This window comes from Diceros bicornis, chromosome 5 (genome assembly GCF_020826845.1).
Source record: "Diceros bicornis minor isolate mBicDic1 chromosome 5, mDicBic1.mat.cur, whole genome shotgun sequence".
Taxonomy (NCBI): Eukaryota; Metazoa; Chordata; class Mammalia; order Perissodactyla; family Rhinocerotidae; genus Diceros; species Diceros bicornis.
The window spans coordinates 40,989,968-41,001,096 of record NC_080744.1 but is presented as its reverse complement, the minus strand read 5'-3'; the positions used below and the strand labels follow the sequence as shown (position 1 = coordinate 41,001,096).

General features: G+C 45.0%; 1 protein-coding gene across 17 annotated transcripts in view; it reads left to right on the top strand.

The window, feature by feature from the left end:
- The first annotated feature begins 3,848 nt into the window (after positions 1 to 3,848).
- PPIP5K1 (diphosphoinositol pentakisphosphate kinase 1) overlaps positions 3,849 to 11,129 on the top strand; it is a 36,763-nt gene continuing 29,482 nt past the window's right edge. For 10 of the 17 annotated variants that reach the window (XM_058541426.1, XM_058541424.1, XM_058541422.1 and 7 more), the window contains exons 1-17: positions 3,849 to 4,109; positions 4,386 to 4,560; positions 5,016 to 5,211; positions 5,659 to 5,749; positions 5,959 to 6,044; positions 6,376 to 6,530; positions 6,662 to 6,763; positions 7,218 to 7,379; positions 7,497 to 7,618; positions 8,269 to 8,370; positions 8,619 to 8,705; positions 8,822 to 8,897; positions 9,042 to 9,151; positions 9,237 to 9,319; positions 9,488 to 9,619; positions 9,790 to 9,911; positions 10,203 to 10,385. In XM_058541426.1, coding sequence (XP_058397409.1) covers positions 4,414 to 4,560; positions 5,016 to 5,211; positions 5,659 to 5,749; positions 5,959 to 6,044; positions 6,376 to 6,530; positions 6,662 to 6,763; positions 7,218 to 7,379; positions 7,497 to 7,618; positions 8,269 to 8,370; positions 8,619 to 8,705; positions 8,822 to 8,897; positions 9,042 to 9,151; positions 9,237 to 9,319; positions 9,488 to 9,619; positions 9,790 to 9,911; positions 10,203 to 10,385 — 1,956 coding nt within the window. In that variant the 5' untranslated portion in view covers positions 3,849 to 4,109; positions 4,386 to 4,413. Of the gene's footprint in view, positions 4,561 to 5,015; positions 5,212 to 5,658; positions 5,750 to 5,958; positions 6,045 to 6,375; positions 6,531 to 6,661; positions 6,764 to 7,176; positions 7,380 to 7,496; positions 7,619 to 8,268; positions 8,371 to 8,618; positions 8,706 to 8,821; positions 8,898 to 9,041; positions 9,152 to 9,236; positions 9,320 to 9,487; positions 9,620 to 9,789; positions 9,912 to 10,202; positions 10,386 to 11,129 lie in introns of those variants that run through there. The other 7 variants (XM_058541437.1, XM_058541438.1, XM_058541432.1 and 4 more) reach the window with 6 other exon arrangements.

The following is an 11,129-nucleotide window of genomic DNA, read 5'->3' as shown; positions in this document are numbered from 1 at the left end:
GTCTGGAGAGTAGAGAGCAAGCAGGGTGGAGATAGGACTCAACTTGTTCAGTCTCCCATGTCCATCCATTTTCTTGTCTCCTCCATAAATAAGTCTCTCTGTTTCTTCCCTTGACTTTCTGATCTTTTTCTCTTTGTCTCTGTTTTTGTCTCCAATCTCCCTTTCACTCCTCTACATCTGTTATCATTTTCAACCTACCTTAGAGAACCTATTGGATCTCTAAGGATATCATACCCGGCTGTATTTTACAAAACAAACAGAAGACTGGGTTTTGTCCTCAAGGAGGTGCAATGGCACAAACTCTACTTCTCCCTCTGCATCTCGCTTTCCCCCGCTTCTTCATCTTACTGGATAGCCCCTGTCCAGAGCACGCATCTGGACTGTGGCGACGCAGTTAGAAATCAGAGGAAGGGGAGCATCAGGTTGCACTTCCTCCCCACAGCCACTAGGGGCCACTCTCCTCCGCGCAGAAGCGCCGGCCAACGCAGCCTGACTCTGTTGCCGGTGCGCGCCCTCCGCTGATTGGTGGCGCCGCAGAGAAGTCGCGCTTTGATTGGGCCGCTGTCAGGTGTCGCTGCCGGCAGGTTCGGCTGCGCGAACGCAGGGAGGCGGGTGAGTGAGGGCCGGGGGCCGTGGAGGAGTGGCTGGGGGCTGGGGGCGGTATCTGAGGGGGTGGGCTGGGTGGAGTGGGCTCGGTTGGTGCTGAGGGCAGTGGTTAGTACCGGCTAGGGGCAGCTTCAGAAAGAGACCCGGCGGAGAGGCCTCAATGTCAGCGCAGGGAGAGTGAGGCGGGGAAGGCGGGAGCGGGCAAAGGTAGTGGAGTCGGGATGGGAGAGCGATATTCGTGACTGGGAGCTGTGTGAGGAGAGGACAGGAGGGGTTCTGCGAGAGAGAAGATGGGCGTGTGAGGGTCTGCTGAGGAAAAGGGGTACTACGTGAGCAGCCGAGTCAGCAGCGGAGAGGGTCAGGATGGGGAGGTCTGTGTGAGGAGGGGTGGGAGTGGAGTCAGCCTGGAGATCAACTTGAGGAAGGGGTTGTTGCAGAGAGGAGAGAGAAGGTGAGCCTGGAGAGAGGGTAGTGTGAGGAAAGGTGGGATCTCAGGCAGTCTTTGTGGGGGATCCTTGAGGGTTCGGTATAAGTATGTTACCAAGTGTGGTGCCTCATCTGAGGGTTTGAAGGACTATTTATTGCTGTGGAATCAGTGAGTGAGATTAGTTGGATTATTAATTGAATTAGTTGATCAGTGATGGGGAAAGGGGGCAGTCAGTGTTGGGACTGGTTAGGGGCATGCATGAAGAGTCATTTTAGCAAGTTGGACGAAGAAGGCAGCGTGAGTGAGTTGATGCTGAGAACAAGGGTATCAGCACAGTTCATCAGTGTCAGAATAAGGGTATGTGTGAAGGATGAAAAATTGTATTGAGAAGAAACTAAGGGGTCCAGTGTTGAAGGTGGGAAGGCAATAGTGGTGGCCTAGGGAGTTTTACTGTGTTGGTAATATTCCTGCCTGGACTCTGTATTGATGTTTCCCTTTCACCACTGATGGAGCCCTCCATCCAGTGCATGGAGATTAAAGAAATTAGAGGACTACTGCAAGCAACCCTAAATTCTAAGGGATAAAGAAGTGAGACAGTTAACCCTCCTTTCTATTCCTTCTGCAGATCTGACTTAGCATAGGTGTTCCTGAGAAGATTGCCCACCTGCCCCTCCCTCTTACCTTACCTACCTATCTCCTCCCTCCCTCCCTCCCTCCGGTCCCTTCCTTCCTTCCTTCCGTTTTTCCTTCCTTCCTTCCACATTGATTCAAGCCAGAGTAAGACTGCCCTTTAGCCTGGTGTAGAGTCTGAAGTTTTCTTTTCTTTCGCAGCAAGTATTGAGGGAAAGAGGGGCTGAGAAGAGCACAGAAAACAGGGGAGTGGCTCTTAGAACATCACATTAAACCCCAGCTTCTCCCAGAGGTACATCTAAATAAATCCTTGGTTATTACATAGCTATTTCTGTCAGGCTTCTATTTTTGCTTTGTTAACTGTGAATTTAGGCCTTTTATCTCTCTTCAGCTGCATATTTGTGAACAGACTCTCCTTCCCCATTCTATTACCAGCTCCTGTTAGAGAATTGTAATAGAATTTCAAAAACGTGACTGTCTACATTCAGTAGAAAACCAAGAAGGACTTAGTGGAAGAAAGGGTGAAGGGTTAGGAATCATAGACATGAGCGAAAGCTCCTGCTTCAGAGAAAGGATAAAGAATACAACAAAATTCTACTTGCTTAAATTATACAGGGACCTTAGGAATGCCACAAGTCATGGAAATGGAGTCAGGTCACTAAAAAGGAGTTCAAAGAAATAGCCTATTAATCAGGAGGGGGAGTCTGTGTATAAGACCTGCAGTGCATGACTGTAGATTTTAAGTCTAAGGAGAATATTATACCCCTATAGTGGTTGAGCAGTGGAGACAAGCAGATGGTGAAGACTGGAAAGTTGAAGTCTGTATAAAGGTTAGCTATAACTTTCTAATCAAAGCTGCAAATCCCACTTATAATGGAAAGGTTTAAAATAAAAATACAGAAAGTAATTATTGAAGTCTATTTAAAAAGTCTGTATTAATCCATTTACTTAAGGACTTTGTGGCTTTCATTAGAGTCATTGGTCAGTATTTCTGAGAACTTTTGGAGAACACGGAAAATTGCTGATGTGTGACTCTATTTTTGGAAAAAAATAACAGATACCCACATCCCCACATTTTAATATTAACAAATGTTAACATTTTGTGTATTTGCTTCAGATTTTTAAAAAATTGAAATAAACATTTAGCTAAGATTGTGAAGTTCCATTCGAATCCTTCTCATTTCTGTTCTCCCCCCTCCTCAGAGGTAACCACTATCATGAATTTGACGTCTTTCTTTCTAGTCTACTTTTTTATACTTCTACTAATTATGTATATAAGTCATAAACATATGTAATATATTTTATTTATACAAACAGAGTTGTACTGCATGTGTATTTCCTCAGTTTGCATTTGGAAGCTGTCCATGTTGTTACATATAGCCTTGATTCGTTATTTAAATTTCTAGTGGTCTATCATTTATATACATTATATACATTAAATACATTGTATTTGTCCATTCTTCTACTTGTGATATCTGAGTTTTCAGTTTTTTCCATTACCAAGAGGGAAGTTATGAACATCCTTGCACATGTCTTCTTATGTGGGAGAGTTTCTCTACAGCAGGATTTCTCAACCTCAGCACTACTAACATTTTGGACTGCATAATTTTTTGTTGTAGGGGAATATCCTATGTATTTTAGAATGTTTAGCAGTATCCCTAGTCTCTACTCACTAAATGCCATAACACCTCCCCAGTTGTGACAACCAAAAATGTCTCCTGCCACATATCCCCTGCACAGCATAATCACAACTGGTTAAGAACCACTACTCTAGGTGTGTATATGCAGAAGTGGAACTGCCAGGTTGTCCTGATTCAAGTTTAAGTCTTACAATAGCCTCACTGATTGTTGCTCTAGACAGGATTTTTTTCCACTGTAGCTTCTGGTGTAAGGGACCTTGGACTAGACCAGGCTTGGGTCTGTAGTACCAGGAGATGGTAAAGAGAATATTTAAATTTCAGTTTGAGAGCGGGTTGGAGGATGTTGCATGGATTTCCGTATCCTCAACTTCCCAACCAGCATTAGACCTTTTTCCTTGAACAGATTTTCTGGACTAGGGCAGCTGTCTTTTAAGGTGGAGCAGGTGAAGGGGATGGGGGGAGCATAGGGGATTTTAATATTCTGATATAATGCTTAGAACATAAGGTGCCCTCAATAAATGTCTTTTGAGTTAATCTTTGGTAGGAATGAAGATGGGGGTGAAGGGCAAAAGCAGCTGAGCTCTCTCATTCCTCTGCCCTTGAATTAAATCCCTGAGTTCAACACTTCTTTGGGGAGGCGGAGAAGGGTTAGGAACATTGTGGAATGAATCCAAAGTGTGAAATGTCACTCTAACCTTCTCTTCTGGTAGGAATCAACAGTAGCCTTCAATGAGGAACTGCCTTTCCCATTTGCTGCTGGAGTTAACGGTGTTTCCTGCTGGCAGAATCAGGGACATGCCAGCACTGTAAGGGTTAATCTACTGATCCTCTTACCAGTCTCATGGTTGGGGGTGGGGTGAGCACAGAGGAAAAGGGAGATCTTGCTTTTCTCTTATGGATCTTTAGTCATTTCAAGTCATAGCCCACATGCCTCCTTTCTTGTTGATCTTTCTTACCATAGCTTTGTTTCCTGTTTCCCCTAGTCCCCTTGTAGTTTCCTCTTATTTCTCATTCCCATTCACCATCCCCACCCACTGCCATGGGGCTTGGATTCTGAGCTAATGGAATACCCTCCACTGCAGAGCGGGATGAGTGGGTGCTCCGGCGGGGATGTGGTCATTGCCGGCCAGTGAGGGCGAGAGTGCCACAGCCCACTTCTTCCTTGGAGCTGGAGATGAGGGGCTGGGCACCCGTGGAATAGGCATGAAGACAGAAGAGAGTGATGGTGAGCTCCTTGAGGATGAGGAGGATGAAGTGGTAAGACTAGGGAAAATGATGTCACTTGGTGTTGGGACCCTGTCATAGAGTTGAGATTCCATTTGATGGAGACATCTCTCTGTTCTTTCCAAATGCATAGACTCCCTGTCATAAACAGGCCCTATCCTGATTAAGGGCAAGGGCAGTGGAGATTGGTTAGATTCCCTCTCTTTGAAGGCCCTGCCCTCATGCCCTCCTCGTATTGTCTCATGGTTTTTCGTTCTCTGGCTCTTCTGCCTGAGCACATATTTCCCGTGGAAAGGCTCCTATTCTGTAGGTAGTAGGAATCCCTACAGGCAGCCCAACCTAGACCTAGGGTAAGAGACAGCCTTTATCCCACACATCCAAAGTCCTGGCAAAAAACTCTGTGCCCTAAGGAGATGAGACAGTGTTCTCTGATAGGGATGGTCTAGGTGGGAAGTTCCTGAGTTCCTGACAGCACTTCATCTCTGTAGCCTCCTGAACCTCAGATCATTGTTGGCATCTGTGCCATGACCAAGAAATCCAAGTCCAAGCCAATGACCCAAATCCTAGAGCGACTCTGCAGATTTGACTACCTGACTGTTATCATCCTGGGAGAAGATGTGATCCTCAATGAACCTGTGGAAAACTGGCCATCCTGCCACTGTCTCATCTCTTTCCACTCCAAAGGTTGGGATCTGTGAAGGAAAATAGGAAGGAATGGTGTTGGAAAAGCTGGAGTAGGAAATGAGGTTCTTACTGTCAAGTAGTAAAGAGGCCATCAGCTCTTCCTGACATACTAGAGAATAGTGTGAAGGGGTTTGCTTTCCCTACATCTTGGATGGGTTGCTGGGGGTAGTTTAAAGCCCATGTTCAAACCTCAGGACAGCTCTAAGGCTCTTAGGGTCTCTGACAGAATTGGGTCTCTGGAAGGACTCAAAATAATTTCTTTCTTTTTCCTGATGAATATTCTAGGCTTGGGAAGTTGGGCAGAAGGATAAATGATGGGTTAGATGAGTAGAGGAGCTCAGTGGCAGCTAATAGCGTTAATATGTCTCTCTATTTTTCTTACTGTTTTCTCACTCTGTCTCTTTTGCTTTCTTTCTTTGGTCTCTCTATTTCCTTTCTCCATCCCAGGCTTTCCTCTGGACAAAGCTGTTGCTTACTCCAAGCTTCGAAACCCCTTTCTTATCAATGACCTGGCTATGCAGTATTACATCCAGGATAGGTATAGCTTTCTGTTGACTGGTTGGGATGGGTGGCCCTGAGATCTTGCCCGCTCTGGGAGGTGCAGAGTCAATCATGCTTAATTTTTGTACCATACCCTCTTAAGTTCTGTACCCTGGTATGTCCCAATTCCTGAGCAAATGAAATCCCTAGTTTCTCCCCTTAGTCACCATCCCCCACCTCTCCCAGCTAATTTATTTGGGGTGACAGGAGGGAGGTGTACCGGATCCTGCAGGAGGAGGGTATTGATCTGCCTCGATATGCTGTGCTAAATCGTGACCCTGCCCGGCCTGAGGGTGAGTACCTGGCCTTGTCCAGTCCTGCCCTGCCTTGCTTTCTATGACAGGCCAGTTCTCCACCCTCTAGACATCTCCTATGTACCACCTATCTAAGTGAGGCTTTGGTTATTGGATTATGGGTCGAGTTAGAGCCTTGGGTCTTTGGACAGAGCCTTGGACCTCTTAGATAGATATTATTATATCTATATACCATATAGATGTTACCATATCTATTACTAAGATATAGTCATAGAATTTGAGGGTTATGGAGATTAAAACTTGGAGAAATGGAAGTTGGAAGTATTCTACAACCCTAGGACCTAGGAATGACCACACATCTATCTTTCAGAGTGCAACCTGATAGAAGGTGAAGACCAGGTAGAGGTAAATGGAGCTGTCTTTCCCAAGCCCTTTGTGGAGAAGCCAGTGAGTGCAGAGGACCACAATGTTTACATCTACTACCCCAGCTCAGCTGGAGGAGGAAGCCAGCGCCTCTTCCGTAAGGTGTGGGGGACATTTGAGCATTTGGGGAGTCAGAGAGGTAAAAGGACAAGAATGAGGTTGTGGGGAGGGAAGCTGGAGGATCTGGGGACAAAGTAAAGGCAACATTTTTTTTCTTCTTTTTTCTTCTAAAGATTGGCAGCCGAAGCAGCGTTTACTCTCCTGAGAGCAGTGTCCGAAAAACAGGGTCATACATCTATGAGGAGTTTATGCCAACAGACGGCACAGATGTCAAGGTTATGGTGGATACAGGGATTTAAGAGGTTATAAATGTCTGGGTGGGATGAGGTGCTTGGGAAGCAAGTGGAAGTTTATGGAGGGGGTCATAGAAAATAAAGTGTGGATATGATTGGCTTTCATATTCAGGTGAAGATAACGAGTGGGGGAAGTAGACATTTACATTGTCACTATCAGAGCAAGGACAGGGGTGACATGGAAAATGGTATAATGTTGGTAAGTTATTTCTTAGTAAGGACTAGACAATAGTGCTGGAGTCCCAAGGAGAAAGCTTCATGATGATACTTCAGTAGGGCTCAGTAAGAAAAATGTCAGTCTCCTTGATCTTGATGCTCAGGGTTTTTTTGTTTTTGTATTTTTACTTTGAAACTAGTATATAGACTTTTTGCTCATATTGTCTTCTTATATGCAGGGTGAGCTGTGGGCATACTCAGTGATGCTATGTACCTGCAGGTGTATACAGTGGGGCCAGACTATGCCCATGCTGAAGCCAGAAAATCTCCAGCTTTGGATGGGAAGGTGGAACGAGACAGTGAAGGCAAAGAGATTCGATATCCAGTCATGCTGACTGCCATGGAAAAGCTGGTGGCCAGGAAAGTCTGCGTAGCTTTTAAGGTGGAGAGGAAGGCCCGTGGCAGGGAGGGTGCTGTGGAATGAGGGAGAGAGACAGGAGCAGGGGTCTGGGAAGAAGGAGTAGCTCTCTTTTTCTCATCTTTCCTCTTTCTCCTGCAGCAAACAGTTTGTGGTTTTGACCTTCTTCGTGCCAATGGTCACTCCTTTGTGTGTGATGTCAATGGCTTCAGTTTTGTTAAGAATTCAATGAAATACTACGATGACTGTGCCAAGATTCTGGGGTAAGGGACACAGTGGTCTGGTCTGGTGAGAATGGGCTTAGAGAAGAGAGTTAGAAAGCTTTTACTTTATTTTAAATATTATAAAAATTATTTAAAAGTGAAAAAGGAAAATAGAGAAAGGGCTCCTCAGCCCTCTTGCCTTCCCAACACTGCACGCCCCAGAGGTAATTACTGTTAACAGTTTTAGACATAACAGTATGTCTTTTTCTGCCGTGTATAAATAAACTACATTGTACTAAGTGTGATCATACTGTAATACTGTTTGTCAATACAACTTGACTTAAAAAAATTAATCATGTAATATTTAAAGCATTCAAAAATGTATAAGGAATGATATATATGGTGAATATCCATGTATTCACCATTGAGCTTAAGAAATAAAATGTTAAGAATATAGTTAAGTCCCTACATACCCCTCACTAGTTATATCCCCTTCCCTCCCACCGGGAGGTAACCATAATCCTTCATTTGGTGTTTTTCATTCCCATGCATTTATTAATGTTTTTACTACATATATGGGGTTTTCTTTTGCATGTTTTTAGACTTTACATTAATGTATTCTACAACTTGCTAGTTTTTGTGAGCTTTGTTCATATGTGTAGTTCTGGTTCATTCATTTTCACATGGCTTCTTCACGTTTCTCCCTCCAGGAACACCATAATGCGGGAGCTTGCCCCACAGTTCCAGATCCCATGGTCTATCCCCACAGAGGCTGAGGACATTCCCATTGTCCCTACCACATCTGGCACTATGTGAGCAAAAGTAAAAAATCTGGAGTAACCTACTTAAGGCACCTAAGCCAGGCCAGTGGTTACTTCCTGACCCTGTGTCATCTGAGTAGTGGAGCCTGGGTCTCTTCTAGACAGTTTCCTTAACCCTATCTATATTCCTAACCTTGGATAGTTTTTCTTCTGTTTTTTAACGTGTTGAGAAGGATGAAGTGATGGGAGTGGTTTGAGGAAGGTTGGGGGAGAGGATCTAACAACATTCCCTATCTTAGGATGGAACTTCGTTGTGTCATTGCAATTATCCGTCATGGGGATCGTACCCCTAAGCAGAAGATGAAGATGGAAGTGACACACTCAAGGTAGGAAGAGTGTCCTAATTTAGACAAATAGGTTTTTGTGAGGGAGATGGGAGGCAGAAGCTCCCAGAGGCTTTGACTGTCTCGCTTCATACTGAAGGTTCTCCTTATTTCTTCAGGTTTTTTAGTCTATTTGAAAAACATGGTGGCTACAAGACAGGGAAATTAAAACTAAAGCGGCCCGAGCAACTACAGGTAAGGTGGTGAATCTGGCTGGGAAGAGCAGTGCTATGGGAAAGATAGAGGGTATGGGCTTGGGGGCCTCGATGAGAGACCAGGATGACGAGGTAACTGGCCAAGACTTGGCCTCCTGCATGGGTACCCTATTATTTCCTCCAGGAGGTGCTGGACATCACAAGGCTGCTATTGGGTGAACTGGAGAAAGAACCAGGTGGTGAGATCGAGGAGAAGACTAGGAAACTAGAGCAGCTGAAGTCTGTGCTGGAGATGTGAGAAAGGGGATAGGAAACGGGAGCCAATAACAGTGAGAATTGGGTGCTGGGGAAGAAAGTAAACTGTGAGTTTATCCTGCAGGTATGGTCACTTCTCAGGCATCAACCGGAAGGTACAGTTGACTTACTACCCTCATGGAGTAAAAACTTCTAATGAGGGGCAAGGTAAAATATACTACCCCCTTCCCATTACCATTCAGATCTCTTATTCTTGAACCCTTAGATGACCTCTATCCCAAATTACCTTTTTGGGCTCCTCAGAAGACCTAACATTTAGATGTCCCCGCTATTTTCCTTAGATCTAGACCTGTTCACTGCCCCTTATTCCCACAGATCCACAGAGGGAGGCTCTGGCCCCATCTCTATTGCTGGTACTGAAGTGGGGTGGAGAACTGACTCCTGCTGGCCGTGTTCAGGCTGAGGAGCTAGGGCGAGCTTTTCGCTGCATGTACCCTGGAGGACAGGGTGAGTGTTTTAGGGAGTAAATACCTAGCAGGGCTGGGATAAGATGATTAGAGAATAAGTTGGGGGAAAAAAGGGACAGAGGTGATGGAGAAGTTAACGGGGGGATGAGCATTCTTTCTTCCATGTGGGTATTTGTAGCGTCCATTCCTGGTCCTCCCCTTTGCCCCCAGGTGACTATGCTGGCTTCCCCGGTTGTGGGCTGCTTCGTCTCCATAGCACTTTCCGCCATGATCTCAAGATCTATGCCTCTGATGAGGGCCGAGTCCAGATGACTGCTGCTGCCTTTGCCAAGGTGCACAATACAGTTCTCCCACAGTCCCAGCATCCATTAGGTAGAGAAGCAAAGAGTTTGGAGAAGTAGTTGGAAAATTTCAGGATCTTTGTATGCTGACTCAGAGAAGTTTTTGCTTGTGTCTGACCCCATTCTATACTACTGAGAATGAGCTGAGAATAATTAGTGGGGGTAAGCCCCTTGACCTTACCCCAGCTCTCCAAGCCAGCTCTCATTTGATCTCTGGGATCATCTAGGCCTATGGGGACTAGACAGGAAGGAAAACTAATAGACTTTGTGCTTCCCTTCCAGGGCCTTCTGGCTCTAGAAGGGGAGCTGACACCCATTTTGGTACAAATGGTGAAGAGTGCCAACATGAATGGGCTCCTGGACAGCAATGGTGATTCCTTGAGCAGCTGCCAGCACCGGGTGAAGGCTCGGCTGCACCATATTTTGCAGCAGGATGCACCTTTTGGCCCTGAGGATTATGATCAGGTCAAGCTCTCACTACCTTTGTGCCCAACATACCCCCAATCCCAAATTCTAAATAATAGTGATCAGTAAAGGTACTTACTACATGCCAGGCACTGTTTTACATGCTTTCCATACATTGTCTCATTTAAGCCTTACCCTTTGAGATAAGTATGTGTCCATAATCTCTTATCCAAAATTTCAAAAATCAAAAAGATTTGTATAAGTTTGGTACCAAGATTCATTTGGCAGCAAAACCTGACATGATAAGACTATTTCTAAGCCCTGTTTATCCCTTTTAGTGTAAATAGTCATACATTTTGCTGCAGAAATATGAGTGTTTGGTTATGCCCTAGGCCCTACTGGAGGTATTATGTAACGTGTGACATATACACTGTATTAACTTTCTAAAGTCCGAAAAACTCTCAATACCAAAACACAGCTGGTCCCAAGGATTTTAAATGAGAGAGTGTTTCAGTTATCTATTGCTGTGTAAAAAAACTACCCCAAAACTCAGTAACTTAAAACAGCAACCATTTTATTATCTTACAGTTCTAGGCTCAACTGGTCTTGCTTGAGGTCTGTCCTAAAATTGTCCAGATGTGCAGATGTTGGGGCTGGTACCATCTGGAGACTTGACTGGGTTGCTGGGATGGCTGGGCTCTCTCCCTGTTCGTGTTTTCCCTGTAGTCTCAGAGCCTCTCCTCTCCACGTGTTTTTCCATGTAGTTTCTCATGGTAGCCAGTTTTTTTAAATGGTAGCTTAGGA